Source organism: Bombina bombina, chromosome 3 (genome assembly GCF_027579735.1).
Source record: "Bombina bombina isolate aBomBom1 chromosome 3, aBomBom1.pri, whole genome shotgun sequence".
Taxonomy (NCBI): Eukaryota; Metazoa; Chordata; class Amphibia; order Anura; family Bombinatoridae; genus Bombina; species Bombina bombina.
In genome coordinates, this window is record NC_069501.1 from 1,059,567,606 (window position 1) to 1,059,592,646 (window position 25,041).

The 25,041-nt window shown below is 41.1% G+C and overlaps 1 protein-coding gene across 1 annotated transcript in view; it reads right to left on the reverse strand.

Moving 5' to 3' along the window:
* ESPL1 (extra spindle pole bodies like 1, separase) overlaps positions 1–25,041 on the reverse strand; it is an 810,416-nt gene that overhangs the window by 381,744 nt on the left and 403,631 nt on the right. The window contains exons 17-18 of the mRNA XM_053708312.1: positions 23,720–23,829; positions 22,652–23,640 (exon numbers count right to left, since the gene is read on the reverse strand). Coding sequence (XP_053564287.1) covers positions 22,652–23,640; positions 23,720–23,829 — 1,099 coding nt within the window. The remainder of the gene's footprint in view (positions 1–22,651; positions 23,641–23,719; positions 23,830–25,041) is intronic.

The following is a 25,041-nucleotide window of genomic DNA, read 5'->3' on the forward strand; positions in this document are numbered from 1 at the left end:
GACATGTTTTGTAAGAATTTCAGCATTACACGTAGATGCAAAAGACCCCTGCCGTGTAACTGCCAAGACTGAAATATACAAAACGTAGACAACAACAGAATTTATGCTTACCTGATAAATTACTTTCTCCAACGGTGTGTCCGGTCCACAGCGTCATCCATTACTTGTGGGATATTCTCCTCCCCCACAGGGAAAGGCAAGGAGAGCACACAGCAAGAGCTGTCCATATAGCTCCCCCTCTGGCTCCGCCTCCAGTCATTCGACCGACGGTTAGGAGAAAAAGGAGAAACTATAGGGTGCCGTGGTGACTGTAGTGTATAAAGAAAAAGAAAAAAAATTTCAAACCTGATTAAAAAACCAGGGCGGGCCGTGGACTGGACACACCGTTGGAGAAAGTAATTTATCAGGTAAGCATAAATTCTGTTTTCTCCAACATTGGTGTGTCCAGTCCACGGCGTCATCCATTACTTGTGGGAACCAATACCAAAGCTTTAGGACACGGATGAAGGGAGGGAGCAAATCAGGTTACCTAAACAGAAGGCACCACGGCTTGCAAAACCTTTCTCCCAAAAACAGCCTCCGAAGAAGCAAAAATATCAAATTTGTAAAATTTGGCAAAAGTGTGCAGAGAAGACCAAGTCGCTGCCTTACATATCTGATTAACAGAAGCCTCGTTCTTGAAGGCCCATGTGGAAGCCACAGCCCTAGTGGAATGATCTGTGATTCGTTCAGGAGGCTGCCGTCCGGCAGTCTCATAAGCCAATCGGATAATGCTTTTCAGCCAGAAAGAAAGAGAGGTAGCAATAGCTTTTTGTCCTCTCCTCTTACCAGAGTAAACGACAAACAAGGATGAGGTTTGTCTACAATTCTTTGTTGCTTCTAAATAGAACTTTAAAGCACGGACTACATCTAAATTGTGTAACAAACGTTCCTTCTTTGAAACTGGATTCGGGCACAGAGAAGGAACAACTATTTCCTGGTTAAAATTCTTGTTGGAAGAAAACCAGGCTTGGTACGCAAAATAACCTTATCTGAATGGAACACCAGATAGGGTGGATCACACTGCAAAGCAGATAAGTCAGAAACTCTGCTAGCAGAAGAAATAGCAACCAAAAACAGAACTTTCCAAGATAGCAACTTGATATCTATGGAATGTAAGGGTTCAAACGGAAACCCCTGAAGAACTGAAAGAACTAAATTTAGACTCCAAGGAGGAGTCAAGGGTCTGTAAACAGGTTTGATTCTGACCAAAGCCTGTGCAAAAGCTTGTACCTCTGGCACAGCTGCCAGTCGTTTGTATAACAAGACAGATAAAGCAGAAATCTGTCCTTTTAGAGAACTCGCTGACAATCCCTTATCCAAACCTTCTTGTGAGAAAGGAGAGGATCTTAGGAATTTTAATCTTACTCCAGGAGAATCCCTTGGATTCACACCAACAGATATATCTTTTCCATATTTTATGGTAAATCTTTCTAGACACAGGTTTTCTGGCTTGGACCAGAGTATCTATCACTGAATCTGAAAACCCACGCTTGGATAAAATCAAACGTTCAATTTCCAAGCAGTCAGCTGCAGAGAAATTAGATTTGGATGTTCGAATGGACCTTGTACTAGAAGATCCTGTCTCAAAGGTAGCTTCCATGGTGGAGCCGATGACATATTCACCAGGTCTGCATACCAAGTCCTGCGCAGCCACGCAGGAGCTATCAGAATCACCGAGGCCTTCTCCTATTTGATCCTGGCTACAAGCCTGGGAAGGAGAGGGAACGGTGGAAACGCATAAGCTAGGTTGAACGACCAAGGCACCACTAATGCATCCACTAGAGTGGCCTTGGGATCCCTGGATCTGGACCCGTAGCAAGGAACCTTGAAGTTCTGACGAGGCGCCATCAGATCCATGTCTGGAATGCCCCATAATTGAGTCAACTGGGAAAACCCCTCCGGGTGGAATTCCCACTCCCCCGGATAGAAAATCTGACGACTCAGATAATCCGCCTCCCAGTTGTCTACTCCTGGGATGTGGATTGCAGATAGGTGGCAGGAGTGATCCTCCGCCCATTTGATGATCTTGGATACCTCTCTCATCGCCAAGGAACTCCTTGTTCCTCCCTGATGGTTGATGTAAGCTACAGTCGTCATGTTATCTGACTGGAATCTTATGTATCCGGCCTTCGCTAGATGAGGCCAAGCCCGGAGAGCATTGAATATCGCTCTCAGTTCCAGGATGTTGATCGGGAGAAGAGACTCTTCCCGAGACCATAACCCTGAGTTTTCAGGGAATCCCAGACCGCGCCCCAGCCTGATAGACTGGCGTCGATCATGACAATGACCCACTTTGGTCTGCAGAAACTCATTCCCTGAGACAGGTGATCCTGTCTACTGGAGCATGCACAGTTGTAATGGTCTTAGATGAATTTGAGCAAAAGGAACTATGTCCATTGCTGCAACCATCAGCCCTACTACTTCCATGCACTGAGCTATGGAAGGCTGCAGAATAGAGAAAAGAACTTGACAAGCGTTTAGAAGCTTTGACTTTCTGACTTCTGTCAGGAAGATCTACATTTCAAAAGAATCTATTATTGTTCCCAAAAAGGGAACTCTTGTCGACGGAGACAGGGAACTCTTTTCTACGTTCACCTTCCACCCATGAAATCTGAGAAAGGCTAGAACAATGTCTGTATGAGTCTTTGCCTTGTAAAGAGACGATGCTTGAATTAGAATGTCGTCCAGATAAGGTGCCACTGCAATGCCCCTTGGTCTTAGAACCGCTAGAAGGGACCCGAGCACCTTTGTGAAAATTCTGGGAGCAGTGGCTAGTCCGAATGGGAGAGCCATGAACTGATAATGTTTGTCCAGAAAGGCGAACCTTAGGAACTGATGATCTTTGTGGATAGGAATATGTAGATACGCATCCTTTAAATCCATGGTAGTCATATATTGACCCTCCTGGATTGTAAGTAAAATTGTTCGAATGGTTTCCATTTTGAACGATGGAACTCTGAGAAATTTGTTTAGAATTTTTAAATCCAGAATTGGTCTGAAAGTTCCCTCTTTTTTGGGAACTACAAACAGATTTGAGTAAAAACCCCTGACCTTGTTCCACAGTTGGAACTGGGTGAATCACTCCCATCTTTAACAGGTCTTCTACACAATGTAAGAATGCCTGTCTACTTATTTGGTTTGAAGATAAGTGAGAAATGTGGAACCTTCCCCTTGGGGGTAGTTCCTTGAATTCTAGAAGATAACCCTGAGAGACTATTTCTAGTGCCCAGGGATCCTGAACATCTCTTGCCCAAGCCTGAGCAAAGAGAGAGAGTCTGCCCCCTACTAGATTAGGTCCCGGATCGGGAGCTACCCCTTCATGCTGTCTTGGTAGCAGCAGCAGGCTTCTTGGCCTGTTTACCCTTATTCCAGCCTTGCATTGGTTTCCAAGCTGGTTTAGTCTGGGAAGCGTTACCCTCTTGTCTAGAGGATGCCGAGTTAGAAGCCGGCCCGTTCCTGAAATTGCAAAAGGAACGAAAATTGGACTTATTCTTAGCCTTGAAAGGCCTATCCTGTGGGAGGGCATGGCCCTTTCCCCCAGTGATGTCTGAAATAATTTCTTTCAATTCTGGCCCAAAAAGGGTCTTACCTTTGAAAGGGATATTAAGCAATTTTGTCTTGGAAGATACATCCGCCGACCAAGACTTTAGCTAGAGCGCTCTGCGCGCCATAATTGCAAACCCTGAATTTTTCGCCGCCAATCTCGCTAACTGCAAAGCGACGTCTAAAATAAAGGAATTAGCTAACTTAAGTGCGTGAATTCTGTCCATGACTTCCTCATACGGAGTCTCCGTACTGAGCGACTTTTCCAGTTCCTCGAACCAGAACCACGCCGCTGTAGTGACAGGAATAATGCACGAAATAGGTTGAAGGAGGTAACCTTGCTGTACAAAAATCTTTTTAAGCAAACCCTCCAATTTTATATCCATAGGATCTTTGAAAGCACAATTGTCCTCAATGGGAATGGTCGTGCGTTTGGCTAGTGTAGAAACCGCCCCCTCGACCTTAGGTACTGTTTGCCATATGTCCTTCCTGGGGTCGACCATAGGGAACAATTTCTTAAATATAGGAGTAGGAACAAAAAGGTATGCCTGGCTTCTCCTACTCCTTATTCACTATGTCCGCCACCCGTTTAGGTATCGGAAAGACATCAGGGTGCACCGGGACCTCTAGGAACTTGTCCATCTTGCACAAGTTTTCTGGGATGACCAGATTGTCAGAATCATCCAGTAGTAGATAGCACCTCCTTAAGTAATGAGCGGAGATGCTCTGATTTAAATTTAAATGTCACAACATCAGGTTCTGCCTGCTGAGAAATTCTTCCTGTATCAGAAATTTCTCCATCTGACAAACCCTCCCTCACTGCCACTTCAGATTGGTGTGAGGGTATGACAGAAAAATTATCGTCAGCGCCCTCCTGCTCTACAGTGTTTAAAACAGAGCAATCGCGCTTTCTCTGAAATGCTGGCATTTTGGATAAAATATTAGCTATGGAGTTATCCATTACTGCCGTCATTTGTTGCATAGTAACAAGCATTGGCGCGCTAGAAGTACTAGGGGTCGCCTGCACGGGCATAACTGGTATAGACACAGAAGGAGAAGATGTAGAACTATCTCTACTTCCTTCATCTGAGGAATCATCCTGGGCAACCTTACTATGTGTGACAATACTGTCCTTACTGTGTTTGGACGCTATGGCACAATTATCACATATATTTGAAGGGGGAACCACATTGGCTTCCATACATACAGAACATGATCTATCTGAAGGTACAGACATGTTAAACAGGCTTAAACTGGTTAATAAAGTACAAAAACCGTTTTAAAACATAACCGTTACTGTCTCTTTAAATGTTAAACAGGGCACACTTTATTACTGAATATGTGAAAAACTATGAAGGAATTATCCAATCTTTACCAAATTTTCACCACAGTGTCTTAATGCATTCAAAGCTGTTAACCCTTAAAATGTGGAAACCGGAGCCGTTTGCAATTTTAACCCCACTACAGTCCCAGCCACAGCCTTTGTTGTGACTTCAACTATCCCAGGGGGGTATTTCAAGCCTTCTAGGAATGTGTTCAGTGGACACCAGACCCTCTCACATGCATCTGCATGCACTGTACTTAAAAGAAACTGTGCAATAATCGCGCGAAAATGAGGCTCTGCCTAATACAGTGAAAGGCCCTTCCTGACTGGGAAGGTGTCTTAACTAGTGCCTGGCGATAAAAAACGTTCCCCAAATAATAAAAGTGTGAAATCCACTTCAAACTTTAAATAAAAACCTAAATAAACAATCGATTTAGCCCTTAAGAGTGTCCACCAGTTAAAAGCCCATAATAAGCCCTTTATTCTTTCTAAGTCTAAGAAAATGGCTTACCGATCCCCACCTATGTTGGAGAAAACAGAATTTATGCTTACCTGATAAATAACTTTCTCCAACGGTGTGTCCGGTCCACGGCGTCATCCTTACTTGTGGGATATTCTCTTCCCCAATGGCAAAGAGCCCAGCAAAGCTGGTCACATGATCCCTCCTAGGCTCCGCCTACCCCAGTCATTCGACCGACGTACAGGAGGAAATATGCATAGGAGAAACCATATGATACCGTGGTGACTGTAGTTAGAGAAAATAATTCATCAGACCTGATTAAAAAAACCAGGGCGGGCCGTGGACCGGACACACCGTTGGAGAAAGTAATTTATCAGGTAAGCATAAATTCTGTTTTCTCCAACATAGGTGTGTCCGGTCCACGGCGTCATCCTTACTTGTGGGAACCAATACCAAAGCTTTAGGACACGGATGAAGGGAGGGAGCAAATCAGGTCACCTAAATGGAAGGCACCACGGCTTGCAAAACCTCTCCCGAAAATAGCCTCTGAAGAAGCAAAAGTATCAAATTTGTAAAATTTGGCAAAAGTGTGCAGTGAAGACCAAGTCGCTGCCTTACATATCTGGTCAACAGAAGCCTCGTTCTTGAAGGCCCATGTGGAAGCCACAGCCCTAGTGGAATGAGCTGTGATTCTTTCAGGAGGCTGCCGTCCGGCAGTCTCATAAGCCAATCGGATAATGCTTTTAAGCCAAAAAGAAAGAGAGGTAGAAGTTGCTTTTTGACCTCTCCTTTTACCAGAATAAACAACAAACAAAGACGATGTTTGTCTGAAATCTTTAGTGGCCTCTAAATAGAATTTTAGAGCACGGACTACGTCCAAATTGTGTAACAAACGTTCCTTCTTTGAAACTGGATTCGGACACAAAGAAAATACAACTATCTCCTGGTTAATATTATTGTTGGAGACAACTTTCGGAAGAAAACCAGGCTTAGTACGCAAAACCACCTTATCTGCATGGAACACCAGATAGGGCGGAGAACACTGCAGAGCAGATAACTCAGAAACTCTTCTAGCAGAAGAAATTGCAACCAAAAACAAAACTTTCCAAGATAATAACTTAATATCTACGGAATGTAAGGGTTCAAACGGAACCCCTTGAAGAACTGAAAGAACTAGATTAAGACTCCAGGGAGGAGTCAAAGGTCTGTAAACAGGCTTGATTCTAACCAGAGCCTGAACAAACGCTTGAACGTCTGGCACAGCTGCCAGCCTTTTGTGAAGTAAAACAGATAACGCAGAGATCTGTCCCTTCAGAGAACTTGCAGATAATCCTTTCTCCAAACCTTCTTGTAGAAAGGATAGAATCTTAGGAATTTTTATCTTGTTCCATGGGAATCCTTTAGATTCACACCAACAGATATATTTTTTCCATATCTTATGGTAAATTTTTCTAGTTACAGGCTTTCTAGCCTGAATCAGAGTATCTATTACAGAATCTGAAAACCCACGCTTTGATAAAATCAAGCGTTCAATCTCCAAGCAGTCAGTTGGAGGGAGACCAGATTCGGATGTTCGAATGGACCTTGAACAAGAAGGTCCTGTCTCAAAGGTAGCTTCCATGGTGGAGCCGATGACATATTCACCAGGTCTGCTTACCAAGTCCTGCGTGGCCACGCAGGAGCTATCAAGATCACCGAAGCCCTCTCCTGATTGATCCTGGCTACCAGCCTGGGAATGAGAGGAAACGGTGGGAATACATAAGCTAGGTTGAAGGTCCAAGGTGCTACTAGTGCATCTACTAGAGTCGCCTTGGGATCCCTGGATCTGGATCCGTAACAAGGAACCTTGAAGTTCTGACGAGAGGCCATCAGATCCATGTCTGGAATGCCCCATAATTGAGTTATTTGGGCAAAGATTTCCGGGTGGAGTTCCCACTCCCCCGGATGGAATGTCTGACGACTCAGAAAATCCGCTTCCCAATTTTCCACTCCTGGGATGTGGATTGCAGATAAGTGGCAGGAGTGATCCTCCGCCCATTGAATTATCTTGGTCACTTCCTCCATCGCCAGGGAACTCCTTGTTCCCCCCTGATGGTTGATATATGCAACTGTCGTCATGTTGTCTGATTGAAACCTTATGAATTTGGCCTTTGCTAGATGAGGCCAAGCTTTGAGAGCATTGAATATCGCTCTCAGTTCCAGAATGTTTATCGGGAGAAGAGATTCTTCCCGAGACCATAGACCCTGAGCTTTCAGGGGTTCCCAGACCGCGCCCCAGCCCACCAGACTGGCGTCGGTCGTGACAATGACCCACTCTGGTCTGCGGAAGCTCATTCCCTGTGACAGGTTGTCCAGGATCAGCCACCAACGGAGTGAATCTCTGGTCCTTTGATCTACTTGAATCGTCTGAGACAAGTCTGTATAATCCCCATTCCACTGTCTGAGCATGCACAGTTGTAATGGTCTTAGATGAATTCGTGCAAAAGGAACTATGTCCATTGCTGCAACCATCAATCCTATTACTTCCATGCACTGCGCTATGGAAGGACGAAGAACAGAATGAAGTACTTGACAAGAGCTTAGAAGTTTTGATTTTCTGACCTCTGTCAGAAAAATCCTCATTTCTAAGGAGTCTATTATTGTTCCCAAGAAGGGAACTCTTGTTGACGGGGAAAGAGAACTTTTTTCTATGTTCACTTTCCATCCGTGAGATCTGAGAAAGGCTAGGACGATGTCCGTATGAGCCTTTGCTTTTGACAGAGACGACGCTTGAATCAGGATGTCGTCCAAGTACGGTACTACTGCAATGCCCCTTGGTCTTAGAACCGCTAGAAGGGACCCTAGTACCTTTGTGAAAATTCTCGGAGCAGTGGCTAATCCGAATGGAAGTGCCACAAACTGGTAATGCTTGTCCAGAAAAGCGAACCTTAGGAACTGATGATGTTCCTTGTGGATAGGAATATGTAGGTACGCATCCTTTAAATCCATTGTGGTCATAAATTGACCTTCCTGGATGGTAGGAAGGATCGTTCGAATGGTTTCCATTTTGAACGATGGAACCCTGAGATATTTGTTTAGGATCTTGAGATCTAAAATTGGTCTGAATGTTCCCTCTTTTTTGGGAACTATGAACAGGTTGGAGTAAAACCCCATCCCTTGTTCTCCTATTGGAACTGGATGAATTACTCCCATCTTTAACAGGTCTTCTACACAATGTAAGAATGCCTGTCTTTTTATTTGGTTTGAAGATAATTGAGACCTGTGGAACCTTCCCCTTGGGGGTAGTTCCTTGAATTCCAGGAGATAACCTTGAGAAACTATTTCTAGCACCCAAGGATCCTGAACATCTCTTGCCCAGGCCTGAGCAAAGAGAGAAAGTCTGCCCCCCACCAGATCCGGTCCCGGATCGGGGGCCATCCCTTCATGCTGTTTTGGTAGCAGTGGCAGGCTTCTTGGCCTGCTTACTCTTGTTCCAGCCTTGCATCGGTCTCCAGGCTGGTTTGGGTTGAGAAGTATTACCCTCTTGCTTAGAGGATGTAGAAGTAGAGGCTGGTCCGTTTCTGCGAAAGGGACGAAAATTAGGCTTATTTCTAGCCTTAAAAGACCTATCCTGAGGAAGGGCGTGGCCCTTTCCCCCGGTGATGTCTGAAATAACTCTTTCAAATCAGGACCAAACAGTGTTTTGCCCTTGAAAGGGATGTTAAGCAATTTTGTCTTGGAAGACACATCCGCTGACCAAGACTTTAGCCAAAGCGCTCTGCGCGCCACGATAGCAAACCCTGAATTTTTCGCTGCTAATCTAGCTAATTGCAAAGCGGCATCTAGAATAAAAGAGTTAGCCAATTGAAGTGCTTGAACTCTGTCCATAACCTCCTCATACGAAGATTCTTTATTGAGCGACTTTTCTAGTTCTTCGAACCAGAAACACGCTGCCGTAGTGACAGGAACAATGCATGAAATTGGTTGTAGAAGGTAACCTTGCTGAACAAACATCTTTTTAAGCAAACCCTCTAATTTTTTATCCATAGGATCTTTGAAAGCACAACTATCTTCTATGGGAATAGTAGTGCGTTTGTTTAGAGTAGAGACCGCCCCCTCGACCTTAGGGACTGTCTGCCATAAGTCCTTTCTGGGGTCGACTATAGGAAATAATTTCTTAAATATAGGGGGAGGAACAAAAGGTATGCCGGGCCTGTCCCATTCCTTATTTACTATGTCCGCCACCCGCTTGGGTATAGGAAAAACATCGGGGGGCACCGGAACCTCTAGGAACTTGTCCATCTTACATAATTTCTCTGGAATGACCAAATTGTCACAATCATCCAGAGTAGATAATACCTCCTTAAGCAGTGCGCGGAGATGTTCTAATTTAAATTTAAATGTTACAACATCAGGTTCAGCTTGTTGAGAAATTTTTCCTGAATCTGAAATTTCTCCCTCAGACAAAACCTCCCTCCTGGCCCCTTCAGATTGGTGTGAGGGTATGTCAGAAACGTTATCATCAGCGTCCTCTTGCTCTTCAGTGTTTAAAACAGAGCAATCGCGCTTTCTCTGATAAGTAGGCATTTTAGATAAAATATTTGCAATAGAATTATCCATAACAGCCGTTAATTGTTGCATAGTAATAAGTATTGGCGCACTAGATGTACTAGGGGCCTCTTGTGTGGGCAAAACTGGTGTAGACACAGAAGGGGGTGATGCAGTACCATGCTTACTCCCCTCATCTGAAGAATCATCTTGGGCACTATTATTATCTGTGGCATCATTGTCCCTACTTTGTTTGGACACTATGTCACAATTATCACATATATTTAAATGGGGACACACATTGGCTTTCATACATATAGAACATCGCTTAGCTGATGGTTCAGACATGTTAAAAAGGCTTAAACTTGTCAACAAAGCACAAAAAACGTTTTAAAATAAAACCGTTACTGTCACTTTAAATTTTAAACAGAACACACTTTATTACTGAATATGCGAAAAAGCATGAAGCAATTGTTCAAAGTTCACCAAAATTTCACCACAGTGTCTTAAAGCCTTAAAAGTATTGCACACCAAATTTGAAAGCTTTAACCCTTAAAATAACGGAACCGGAGCCGTTTTTACATTTAACCCCTATACAGTCCCAGGTATCTGCTTTGCTGAGACCCAACCAAGCCCAGAGGGGAATACGATACCAAATGACGCCTTCTATAAGCTTTTTCAGTGGTTCTTAGCTCCTCACACATGCATCTGCATGCCTTGCTTTCCAAAAACTACTGCGCATTAGTGGCGCGAAAATGAGGCTCTGCCTATAACTAGAGAAGGCCCCCATCTGAAAAAAGGTGTCCATACAGTGCCTGCCGTTTTTTAACAACAATCCCCAAGATTATAATAACTATAAAGAGTTATAATCTGTCAAATATGCTTAGCAAAGTAATCGTTTTAGCCCAGAAAAATGTCTACCAGTTTTTTAAGCCCTTATAAAGCCCTTTATTCTTTTACTTAATCTAAGAAAATGGCTTACCGGTCCCCATAGGGAAAATGACAGCCTTCCAGCATTACAAAGTCTTGTTAGAAATGTGGCCAGTCATACCTCAGGCAGAAAAGTCTGCCAACTGCTTCCCCCAACTGAAGTTACTTCATCTCAACAGTCCTGTGTGGAAACAGCAATCGATTTTAGTAACGTTTGCTAAAATCATCTTCCTCTTACAAACAGAAATCTTCTTCTCTTTTCTGTTTCAGAGTAAATAGTACATACCAGCACTATTTTAAAATAACAAACACTTGATTGAAGAATAAAAACTACATTTAAACACCAAAAAACTCTTAGCCATCTCCATGGAGATGTTGCCTGTGCAACGGCAAAGAGAATGACTGGGGTAGGCGGAGCCTAGGAGGGATCATGTGACCAGCTTTGCTGGGCTCTTTGCCATTTCCTGTTGGGGAAGAGAATATCCCACAAGTAAGGATGACGCCGTGGACCGGACACACCTATGTTGGAGAAATGACAGCCTTCCAGCATTACACAGTCTTGTTAGAAAATGGCTAGTCATACCTTGAGCAGAAAAAGTCTGCAAACTGTTCCCCCCAACTGAAGTTCTCTCATCTCAACAGTCCTGTGTGGGAACAGCAATCCATTTTAGTTACTGCTGCTAAAATCATACTACTCTTTTAAACAGAACTCTTCATCTCTTTCTGTTTCAGAGTAAATAGTACATACCAGCACTATTTTAAAATAAACTCTTGATAGAAGAAATAAAAAAACTACAACTAACACCACAAACTCCTCACCATCCCCGTGGAGATGCTACTTGTTCAGAGCGGCAAGGAGAATGACTGGGGGGCGCAGCCAGAGGGGGAGCTATATGGACAGCTCTTGCTGTGTGCTCTCCTTGCCTTTCCCTGTGGGGGAGGAGAATATCCCACAAGTAATGGATGACGCCGTGGACCGGACACAAAAATGTTGGAGAAATATATATTTTTAATGGATATATGACGGTCTTTTAACACATTATATTAAATAGATAATTGCTGCATGGGATATTTATATAGGAAATAAATTCAGAATTAGTATAGATTGAATAACCATTTTAATAATCCCATATTTGAAGTGCATATATATAACAAATTTTCTATTTTTCAGATGGATCATAGAGAACACAATGCAGACAGAACTATTGGAAATATAAAAATAGGCTGTTATTTCTATAGAAATGCCAGGATACTGATAAAATTATAATGCATTTTAAGCTAATAATTAGCAGTATTAAATTGCCTTAATATAATAAAATGTTAATAATATAACATATTTGGTATCAGAATAATCAGAAAAAAAAATCTAATACTACCCATCTGTAATTGGGGTTATATATGATTAATGCAGAGAATGTAATCTGATTAAATAACCATTTTATGAGAATAATTAACTTGCTTAAAAATGCTTAGAAATTTTAAAGGTGAAATTGTTTTGTCTGGATATCTGCTGCCACCTAAGGGCCAATACTGGTAGGACAGTTAATGGAATGTAACTGTCCAAAAGATACGTTGCCATAGTAAACATGCTTCAACTCTAAGGGTGGACCAGGGCCAAGCACCAGGGCCAATACGAAACAAGGTTTCCGTTTTGGGGCGTTTCCAATTTCACCAGTGAGGAGAACCCATATAAAGTGATTGCAAACATAGAGAGACAGATTTTGGCTGAGCTGACTGGTAATTGGATGCTGGCGTGAAATACCATATACTCAAAGCAAAGCTGATCTATTCTACTCATTGACTGCAAATGATACTTTTTGGTATTCTGAGGTGAAATTGGATCTGTTGAGAAACATTGGAAACTGGATTGCTGTTTATTTTGTAATGTATACAAGGTTATTGGTAAGATAAATTATATGCATAGTCACTACAGTTAAATTATAGTAAGCAGATTGTACTTTTAAACTGTGTGTCATTGTTTTGGATAGTTCTTAGCTGGCCTGTTTGTATGCAAAAACAATTTAAAATAAGCATTCATTGTTGCTGGGTTTGGCAGAGTCAGAGAAATAAATTGTATTTTAAATTGGTAGTCACAGCCTATATATTGTTTAAACCTGTATCTGATTGGCTAAATAACTTATCTGTGCAAGTTCTGGTGTTTTAAGTCAATATTGTATTAGGATAAATTGCAGTTAAATAGCATAATATATATATTATCCTATTGTTTATAAGCACTATTTAGAATTGTGTTGCTTGGATGTTAAAGGTTTTAGTCTCATTGTAATATTTTAAATGCAGCTCTGAATGAAAGGTTGGTTTTAAGGATAAATTTTTCTGGGTTTTATAAGAAGGATAGCATATCTTAATATTTGGTTTTAACGTATATAATAGTGTGTCACATTCTAATATTGCAAATATATTTTAAAAATGTTCATGGATATTAACTAAATAAAAGAATTCAGATATTTATATTAATTGTATGATTTCTAGTAGATGCATGTTGATTAAGGGTTTCTATTTTTAAGGATAATTATTATTTGTATTGTGTTATAACTCTGCCATAAGCTGATGTATTGTTTGGAGAGCACTACTTAGATTTTCATAAATATACTGACATTCTACATAAATATAATTCAAGGTGTTTATAATCAAATCTAGAACAAAAGGAATAAAAATTAATTGTTAATTGTTACGTATATACATTTTATTGGTTGGCAACTGCTGAAATAAATACACCAACATTTTTGCCATCAATCTTTATATAAGTAGTCACCTGCCAGTCAGTACCTAAGATGGTGGTGACCAGTGGGGAGTGAGGGAGGGAAGAGAGCTGTTTAGGAGGGATCAGGGGGTGGGGGTAATCTACACTAAAGCTAAAAACATAATTTATGTAAGAACTTACCTGATAAATTCATTTCTTTCATATTAGCAAGAGTCCATGAGCTAGTGACGTATGGGATATACATTCCTACCAGGAGGGGCAAAGTTTCCCAAACCTCAAAATGCCTATAAATACACCCCTCACCACACCCACAATTCAGTTTAACGAATAGCCAAGAAGTGGGGTGATAAAAAAGTGCGAAAGCATATAAAATAAGGAATTGGAATAATTGTGCTTTATACAAAATCATAACCACCACAAAAAAAGGGCGGGCCTCATGGACTCTTGCTAATATGAAAGAAATGAATTTATCAGGTAAGTTCTTACATAAATTATGTTTTCTTTCATGTAATTAGCAAGAGTCCATGAGCTAGTGACGTATGGGATAATGACTACCCAAGATGTGGATCTTTCCACACAAGAGTCACTAGAGAGGGAGGGATAAAATAAAGACAGCCAATTCCTGCTGAAAATAATCCACACCCAAAATAAAGTTTAATGAAAAACATAAGCAGAAGATTCAAACTGAAACCGCTGCCTGAAGTACTTTTCTACCAAAAACTGCTTCAGAAGAAGAAAATACATCAAAATGGTAGAATTTAGTAAAAGTATGCAAAGAGGACCAAGTTGCTGCTTTGCAGATCTGGTCAACCGAAGCTTCATTCCTAAACGCCCAGGAAGTAGATACTGACCTAGTAGAATGAGCTGTAATTCTCTGAGGCGGAATTTTACCCGACTCAACATAGGCAAGATGAATTAAAGATTTCAACCAAGATGCCAAAGAAATGGCAGAAGCTTTCTGGCCTTTCCTAGAACCGGAAAAGATAACAAATAGACTAGAAGTCTTACGGAAAGATTTCGTAGCTTCAACATAATATTTCAAAGCTCTAACAACATCCAAAGAATGCAACGATTTCTCCTTAGAATTCTTAGGATTAGGACATAATGAAGGAACCACAATTTCTCTACTAATGTTGTTGGAATTCACAACTTTAGGTAAAAATTCAAAAGAAGTTCGCAACACCGCCTTATCCTGATGAAAAATCAGAAAAGGAGACTCACAAGAAAGAGCAGATAATTCAGAAACTCTTCTAGCAGAAGAGATGGCCAAAAGGAACAAAACTTTCCAAGAAAGTAATTTAATGTCCAATGAATGCATAGGTTCAAACGGAGGAGCTTGAAGAGCTCCCAGAACCAAATTCAAACTCCAAGGAGGAGAAATTGACTTAATGACAGGTTTTATACGAACCAAAGCTTGTACAAAACAATGAATATCAGGAAGAATAGCAATCTTTCTGTGAAAAAGAACAGAAAGAGCAGAGATTTGTCCTTTCAAAGAACTTGCGGACAAACCCTTATCTAAACCATCCTGAAGAAACTGTAAAATTCTCGGTATTCTAAAAGAATGCCAAGAAAAATGATGAGAAAGACACCAAGAAATATAAGTCTTCCAGACTCTATAATATATCTCTCGAGATACAGATTTACGAGCCTGTAACATAGTATTAATCACGGAGTCAGAGAAACCTCTTTGACCAAGAATCAAGCGTTCAATCTCCATACCTTTAAATTTAAGGATTTCAGATCCTGATGGAAAAAAGGGCCTTGTGACAGAAGGTCTGGTCTTAACGGAAGAGTCCACGGTTGGCAAGAGGCCATCCGGACAAGATCCGCATACCAAAACCTGTGAGGCCATGCCGGAGCTACCAGCAGAACAAACGAGCATTCCTTCAGAATCTTGGAGATTACTCTTGGAAGAAGAACTAGAGGCGGAAAGATATAGGCAGGATGATACTTCCAAGGAAGTGATAATGCATCCACTGCCTCCGCCTGAGGATCCCGGGATCTGGACAGATACCTGGGAAGTTTCTTGTTTAGATGGGACGCCATCAGATCTATTTCTGGAAGTTCCCACATTTGAACAATCTGAAGAAATACCTCTGGGTGAAGAGACCATTCGCCCGGATGCAACGTTTGGCGACTGAGATAATCCGCTTCCCAATTGTCTACACCTGGGATATGAACCGCAGAGATTAGACAGGAGCTGGATTCCGCCCAAACCAAAATTCGAGATACTTCTTTCATAGCCAGAGGACTGTGAGTCCCTCCTTGATGATTGATGTATGCCACAGTTGTGACATTGTCTGTCTGAAAACAAATGAACGATTCTCTCTTCAGAAGAGGCCAAAACTGAAGAGCTCTGAAAATTGCACGGAGTTCCAAAATATTGATCGGTAATCTCACCTCCTGAGATTCCCAAACTCCTTGTGCCGTCAGAGATCCCCACACAGCTCCCCAACCTGTGAGACTTGCATCTGTTGAAATTACAGTCCAGGTCGGAAGCACAAAAGAAGCCCCCTGAATTAAACGATGGTGATCTGTCCACCATGTTAGAGAGTGTCGAACAATCGGTTTTAAAGATATTAATTGAGATATCTTCGTGTAATCCTTGCACCATTGCTTCAGCATACAGAGCTGAAGAGGTCGCATGTGAAAACGAGCAAAGGGGATCGCGTCCGATGCAGCAGTCATAAGACCTAGAATTTCCATGCATAAGGCTACCGAAGGGAATGATTGTGACTGAAGGTTTCGACAAGCTGTAATCAACTTTAGACGTCTCTTGTCTGTTAAAGACAGAGTCATGGACACTGAATCCATCTGGAAACCCAGAAAGGTTACCCTTGTCTGAGGAATCAAAGAACTTTTTGGTAAATTGATCCTCCAACCATGATCTTGAAGAAACAACACAAGTCGATTCGTATGAGATTCTGCTAAATGTAAAGACTGAGCAAGTACCAAGATATCGTCCAAATAAGGAAATACCACAATACCCTGTTCTCTGATTACAGACAGCAGGGCACCGAGAACCTTTGTAAAAATTCTTGGAGCTGTAGCTAGGCCAAACGGCAGAGCCACAAATTGGTAATGCTTGTCCAGAAACGAGAATCTCAGGAACTGATAATGATCTGGATGAATCGGAATATGCAGATATGCATCCTGTAAATCTATCGTGGACATATAATTCCCTTGCTGAACAAAAGGTAAGATAGTCCTTACAGTTACCATCTTGAACGTTGGTATCCTTACATAACGATTCAATATTTTTAGATCCAGAACTGGTCTGAAAGAATTCTCCTTCTTTGGTACAATGAAGAGATTTGAATAAAACCCCATCCCCTGTTCCGGAACTGGAACTGGCATAATTACTCCAGTCAACTCTAGATCTGAAACACATTTCAGAAATGCTTGAGCTTTTACTGGATTTACTGGGACACGGGAAAGAAAAAATCTCTTTGCAGGAGGTCTCAACTTGAAACCAATTCTGTACCCTTCTGAAACAATGCTCTGAATCCAAAGATTGTGAACAGAATTGATCCAAATTTCCTTGAAAAAACGTAACCTGCCCCCTACCAGCTGAGCTGGAATGAGGGCCGCACCTTCATGTGGACTTAGAAGCAGGCTTTGCCTTTCTAGCTGGCTTGGATTTATTCCAGACTGGAGATGGTCTCCAAACTGAAACTGCTCCTGAGGATGAAGGATCAGGCTTTTGTTCTTTGTTGAAACGAAAGGAACGAAAACGATTATTAGCCCTGTTTTTACCTTTAGATTTTTTATCCTGTGGTAAAAAAGTTCCTTTCCCACCAGTAACAGTTGAAATAATGGAATCCAACTGAGAACCAAATAATTTGTTACCCTGGAAAGAAATGGAAAGTAAAGTTGATTTAGAAGCCATATCAGCATTCCAAGTTTTAAGCCATAAAGCTCTTCTAGCTAAAATAGCTAGAGACATAAACCTGACATCAACTCTGATAATATCAAAAATGGCATCACAGATAAAATTATTAGCATGCTGAAGAAGAATAATAATATCATGAGAATCACGATGTGTTACTTGTTGCGCTAAAGTTTCCAACCAAAAAGTTGAAGCTGCAGCAACATCAGCCAAAGATATAGCAGGTCTAAGAAGATTACCTGAACACAGATAAGCTTTTCTTAGAAAGGACTCAATTTTCCTATCTAGAGGATCCTTAAACGAAGTACCATCTGACGTAGGAATAGTAGTACGTTTAGCAAGGGTAGAAATAGCCCCATCAACTTTAGGGATCTTGTCCCAAAATTCTAATCTGTCAGACGGCACAGGATATAATTGCTTAAAACGTTTAGAAGGAGTAAATGAATTACCCAAATTATCCCATTCTTTGGAAATTACTGCAGAAATAGCATTAGGAACAGGAAAAACTTCTGGAATAACCACAGGAGCTTTAAATACCTTATCTAAACGTTTAGAATTAGTATCAAGAGGACCAGAATCCTCTATTTCTAAAGCAATTAGAACTTCTTTAAGTAAAGAACGAATAAATTCCATTTTAAATAAATATGAAGATTTATCAGCATCAACCTCAGAGACAGAATCCTCTGAACCAGAGGAGTCATCAGAATCAGAATGATGATGTTCATTTAAAAATTCATCTGTAGGGAGAGAAGTTTTAAAAGATTTTTTACGTTTACTAGAAGGAGAAATAACAGACATAGCCTTCTTTATGGATTCAGAAACAAAATCTCTTATATTATCAGGAACATTCTGCACCTTAGATGTTGAGGGAACTGCAACAGGCAATGGTACTTTACTAAAGGAAATATTATCTGCTTTAACAAGTTTGTCATGACAATCAATACAAACAACAGCTGGAGAAATAGCTACCAAAAGTTTACAGCAGATACACTTAGCTTTGGTAGATTCAGCACTTGACAGCGATTTTCCTGTAGTATCTTCTGGCTCAGATGCAACGTGAGACATCTTGCAATATGTAAGAGAAAAAACAACATATAAAGCAAAATTGATCAAATTCCTTAAATGACAGTTTCAGGAATGGGAAAGAATGCCAAAGAACAAGCTTCTAGCAACCAGAAGCAATAAAAAATGAGACTTAAATAATGTGGAGACAAAAGTGACGCCCATATTTTTTCGCGCCAAATAAGACGCCCACATTATTTGGCGCCTAAATGCTTTTTGGCGCCAAAAATGACGCCACATCCGGAACGCCGACATTTTTGGCGCGAAATAACGTCAAAGAATGACGCAACTTCCGGCGACACGTATGACGCCGGAAACGGAAATAGAATTTTTGCGCCAAAAAAGTCCGCGCCAAGAATGACGCAATAAAATGAAGCATTTTCAGCCCCCGCGAGCCTAACAGCCCACAGGGAAAAAGTCAAATTTTAAGGTAAGAAAAAATGGTCAAATCAAAATGCATTATCCCAAATATGAAACTGACTGTCTGAAAATAAGGAAAGTTGAACATTCTGAGTCAAGGCAAATAAATGTTTGAATACATATATTTAGAACTTTATAAACAAAGTGCCCAACCATAGCTTGGAGTGTCACAGAAAATAAGACTTACTTACCCCAGGACACTCATCTACATATAGCAGATAGCCAAACCAGTACTGAAACGAGAATCAGCAAAGGTAATGGTATATATAAGAGTATATCGTCGATCTGAAAAGGGAGGTAAGAGATGAATCTCTACGACCGATAACAGAGAACCTATGAAATAGACCCCTTAGAAGGAGATCACTGCATTCAAATAGGCAATACTCTCCTCACATCCCTCTGACATTCACTGCACGCTGAGAGGAAAACCGGGCTCCAACTTGCTGCGGAGCGCATATCAACGTAGAATCTAGCACAAACTTACTTCACCACCTCCATCGGAGGCAAAGTTTGTAAAAACTGAATTGTGGGTGTGGTGAGGGGTGTATTTATAGGCATTTTGAGGTTTGGGAAACTTTGCCCCTCCTGGTAGGAATGTATATCCCATACGTCACTAGCTCATGGACTCTTGCTAATTACATGAAAGAAATTAACCTTACAAGCTACCCGATTAACCCTTTCACTTCCAGGAATTTCAGCCATGTTGTGCCCAGCTGCAATTAGCAGCCTTTTAATTACCAAAAGGCAATGGCAAAGCCATATGCATCCTTGCCATTTCTAAACAAATGTAATCCAAGAGAAGCTTTTACAACCATTTGTGTCGTGATTGAACAAGCGGTATGTAAATAATTTCAGTGAGAAACCCGAAGTTTGTGAAAAAGTTGACGATTTTTATTATATGATCGCATTTGGTGCTGAAATAGTGGCATGAAATTTACCAAAATGTACCTAAATCAATACCTTGGATTGTCTGCTTAAAAAAAATAATATAGTTTTGACAGTATTTTTTTTTTTTAAATAAAACACAACGCTCTATTTCTGTTTAAATGGAGTGAAAGCAAAAATGCCAACAATTCTCCAGTATTATGGGCAAGTTCTCCTCTTAAATTCCCAGTAGTGAAGAGGTTAATGCATCACTTCCATAGTACTTTAACATTTGCACATTTATGCACTAGTTCAACTTCCTGTGAGGAGGTACATTGCTGGGACTGTCAATATAAAGTAATCTCCCAAAGCTAAAGCAGCAAGTGCATACTAAATTTTATGAGGATCCTAGGCAACACCATGATGCATTTTTCATGTTCATCTACTTATACTAAATGTTTTAGATCCTCTATTGATGTAAAATGGAGGCAGAGAAAACATAATTTATGCTTACCTGATAAATTTATTTCTCTTGTAATGTATCGAGTCCACGGATTCATCCTTACATGTGGGATATTCTCCTTCCCTACAGGAAGTGGCAGAGAGAGCACCCACAGCAGAGCTGTCTATATAGCTCCCCCCTTAGCTCCACCCCCCAGTCATTCCACCGAAGGCTAGGAAGAAAAAGGAGAAACCATAGGGTGCAATGGTGACTGAAAGTTTAAAAAATAAAAATATATGCCTGTCGTAATAAACAGGGCGGGCCATGGACTCGATACATCACAAGAGAAATAAATTTATCAGGTAAGCATAAATTATGTTTTCTCTTGTAAGATGTATCGAGTCCACGGATTCATCCTTACTTGTGGGATACCAATACCAAAGCTTTAGGACACGGATGAAGGGAGGGACAAGACAGGGACCTTAAACGGAAGGCACCACTGCTTGTAGAACCTTTCTCCCAAAAATAGCCTCCGAAGAAGCAAAAGTATCAAATTTTGAAAATTTGGAAAAAGTATGAAGCGAAGACCAAATCGCCGCATTACAAATCTGTTCAACAGAAGCCTCATTTTTAAAAGCCCATGTGGAAGCCACAGCTCTAGTAGAATGAGCAGTAATTCTTTCAGGAGGCTGCTGTCCAGCAGTCTCATAGGCCAAACGGATGATGCTTTTCAGCCAAAAGGAAAGAGAGGTAGCCGTAGCCTTTTGGCCTCTCCGCTTACCAGAATAGACAACAAACAGTGAAGATGTTTGACGGATATCTTTGGTTGCTTGTAAGTAGAACTTTAAAGCACGAACCACATCAAGATTGTGCAACAGACGTTCCTTCTTTGATGAAGGATTAGGACACAGAGAAGGAACAACAATCTCTTGATTGATATTCTTATTAGAAACAACCTTAGGAAGAAAACTAGGTTTGGTACGCAAAACCACCTTATCTGAATGGAAATTAAGATAAGGGGAATCACACTGTAAAGCAGATAGCTCAGAAACTCTTCGAGCCGAAGAGATAGCAAGAACATAACTTTCCAAGATAGAAATTTAATATCTATAGAATGCATAGGTTCAAACGGAACCCCTTGAAGAACTCTAAGGACTAAGTTTAGGCTCTAAGGCGGAGCAGCAGGCTTAAATACAGGCTTAATTCTGACCAAAGCCTGACTAAAAGTTTGAACGTCTGGGACATCTGCCAGACGTTTGTGTAGTAGAATAGACAAAGCAGATATTTGTCCTTTTAGAGAACTAGCTGATAATCCCTTCTCCAAACCCTCTTGGAGGAAAGACAATATTCTAGGAATCCTAATCTTACTCCACGAGTAACCTTTGGATTCACACCAATAAAGATATTTGCGCCAAATCTTATGATAGATCTTCCTGGTGACAGGCTTTCTAGCCTGAATCAGGGTATCAATGACCGACTCAGAGAACCCACGCTTTGATAGAACTAGGCGTTCAATCTCCAAGCAGTCAGACGCAGAGAAACTAGATTTGGATGTGAGAACGGACCTTGGATTAGAAGGTCCCGCCTCATTGGCAGGGTCCACGGTGGAACCAAGGACAAGCCCACTAGATCTGCATACCAAGTCCTGCGTGGCCACGAGGTGCTATCAGAATCACCGAAGCTCTCTCCTGCTTGATTCTGGCAACCAGACGTGGAAGGAGAGGAAGCGGTGTTAATACGTAGGCCAGATTGAAGGACCAAGGTACTGCTAGAGCATCTATCAGTACCGCCTTGGGATTCCGGGACCTGGACCCGTAACGAGGAAGATTGGCATTCTGACGCGACACCATCAGATCTAATTCTGGTGTGCCCCATAGCTGAATCAGCTGAGCAAATACCTCCGGATGGAGTTCCCACTCCCCCGGATGAAAAGTCTGACGACTTAGAAAATCCGCCTCCCAGTTCTCTACTCCTGGAATGTGGATTGCTGAGAGATGGCAAAAGTGATCCTTTGCCCATCGGATTATTTTGGTTACCTCCATCATCGCTAGAGAACTCTTTGTACCTCCTTGATGATTGATATAAGCTACAGTCATGATGTTGTCCGACTGAAACCTGATGAATTTGGCTGCAGCAAGCTGAGGCCATGCCTGAAGCGCCTTGAATATCGCTCTCAGCTCTAGGATGTTTATCGGAACAAGAGATTCCTCCCGAGACCATAAGCCCTGTGCTTTTAGGGAGTTCCAGACTGCACCCGAGCTATATAGACTGCTCTGCTGTGGGTGCTCTCTCTGCCACTTTCTGTAGGGAAGGAGAATATTCCACAAGTAAGGATGAATCCGTGGACTTGATACATCTTACAAGAGAAATACAGACTAAGCACATGTTCTTCATGAATTTACTTTATTCTCTCACATACCCACCTTTAGCACGGTCCTAGTTTTGCGCCCTCTGGGTGCTCTCGGTTGTACTGTTGGCACAGGTGATTCTTCATTATAGACCATAAATGTGCTCTTTGTTGTTAGGGTTGGTATTACTGATCTTGACTGGGTTGATGGACGGTACTTTTGGTTTGGAGTGGTTTGTGGCCTACTGGAAAATATTGGTGTATCTACAGAGCCTACCAGACATACAGGAGCTTGGAGATCTGTTGGTGTGGTTAGAAAGACTTTTTTGCCTAAAGCACTCTTAGATGGTGCTCTACTCTTATTGTCATTTTTGCTTCCAAATTGTGGCTGCCAGCTCCATAACTGCACAAAGAGATCTGCAACAGAGCCGCTATATTTAGAAGACAGTTTGTAAATAAATTTCATTGTTTTAGCAAGTAGAAGACCTGCCTTCCAGTGCTTAGGAAAACTGTCTTGTCGGGAGGATAGAAAACTCAGACCATTTTCCAGGGTTTCATCCAGGAGTTTAGTAGGTGGGCTCAGTGATGACATTGCCAGGTATACTCTAGCCACTAAATCGTCAGCCACACCAAGGGCTACAGGTTTAGAGTCTTCTTTGAAGAATAGTTTCTGAAGGATTTCAGAGAAGCGCTGTGATATACTTTGACATCTTTGCAGAGCCAAACTTAGCAAGCCATAACTCTGGGAATCATTCTCGGCTTGAGCCACCAGCCAGCGAGTGCACAACAAGGACAGCATCAAATCAGAGCACAGAGGGCAGGTACAGTCAAGAGTGTGGGAAATAAAGTGAGGCAGAGTCTTTTCAGGGTAAGGTACAGATGAAGGAGAATCAGGGGCAATTAAAGCATCCCTGGTATCAACATACTGAAGTGCCATCCCTTTAATAAAATCTTCCTTTGGAGGACTAGGTGGAGTATCAGCAATCTTTCCTTTTTTGGTTGACATCGTTCCTTTGGAAAGTTTTTTTACCTTCACCTCCTTTTGTTGAGATTTTGCTGTAAAATCTGATGGAAAATATTGTTAGATGTGAAATCCAACCTCAAAGCTCATAGAAATTAATTACCTGTGCAAAAAAAAAATTACCTGTGCAAGACTCCATTAGGAAGACGACATACTGCAGATCATCCTCACAGAGCTGGGTTTCTGAACGTAGTGTCTCCAACTCTGCCTTCCTCACAAGGAAATCTGCACAGCTGCACAGAAAGAACAGAAAATTAGAGGCTATATAACAGGAGGAAACAAATATAATGAACTATAAAAAACACTTAATCTGATATAAAACACAAACTTTGACAATTTGCTATCTTACGTGTGTATCTTACGTGCAAGTTTTAATTTTAGGAGTTCAGGTGGCATTTTATTTTTTTGGTAATTTACCACTAAAAACTGCTTAGATCTATGCAGGAGTTCAAACACATCAGGTCTTTGGTTGACCTCAGAAATTATTATGAAAGTCAATATATGCAATTAAAAGCTGCATTTAAAAAGATAAATTCTGAATTATTTTGCAATTAAGACCAGTCCAGAGACACCGGAAGTACTTCTTAAAAGGTTTTAGTTTTGATTAGTCTATTTTGCAGTGGCCAATCAGTCTTTTTTTTTTTTTTTTTTTTAGTGGTTTGACCCCTATAGACAGAGATTTTGATGGCAGCTAAGAACCATAAGCCCACAACAAGTTTGCCCAATATTTCCTAAAAAGTAAAAACTTATCTTGTTCATAGATAAGCCTTATGCTTATTCCAGGCATTCTTGAAGTCCGTCACAGTGTTTCTCGTTACAACCTCTTGTGGAAGTTTATTTCATTAATCAATCACCCTGTGAAGAAGTGCTTCCACAAATTAATCTTGAATCTACTATCCTTCAGCTTCATGAACCCTTGCTCTTGCAGTGTTAAATTTTAGATTCCAGTCATTTATCCAATGCTGTTATATCATTTCTCATTTGGTCCACCCCTGCTCAACTCTGGTCTAATGCTTTTATTACATAATCAAATGTCATAATAAAATAACTCAATTAAAATAAACTGAGATCTCACTGAAGCAAAATCATGCAGATTTTAGTCATCTATATTGTTCGTCTGCAAGTCATAATTCTTACTTTTAAGAGTTTCAAATAATTTCCCTACTACTGAAATCAAACTAACTGAACTCATGTTACTAGATTCTTCACTACTGCCCTTTGTTCAGTACTTTATTCGCTATTCTCCAATCTTCTGTAGCATCACATGTTAATATTGCTTGAGTAAACAATTCAGTTAATAGGGCAGCTAGCAGAGATATAAGGAGCCAATTACTGGTCTCTGAGCTGGCAACATTATTTAAGAATGCTCATCAGTCCCATTTCCCTGGTGCAATTATATAGTCACTTTTTACCCTGAAAACAGAGTGTCTCGGTAAGGGGTGTAT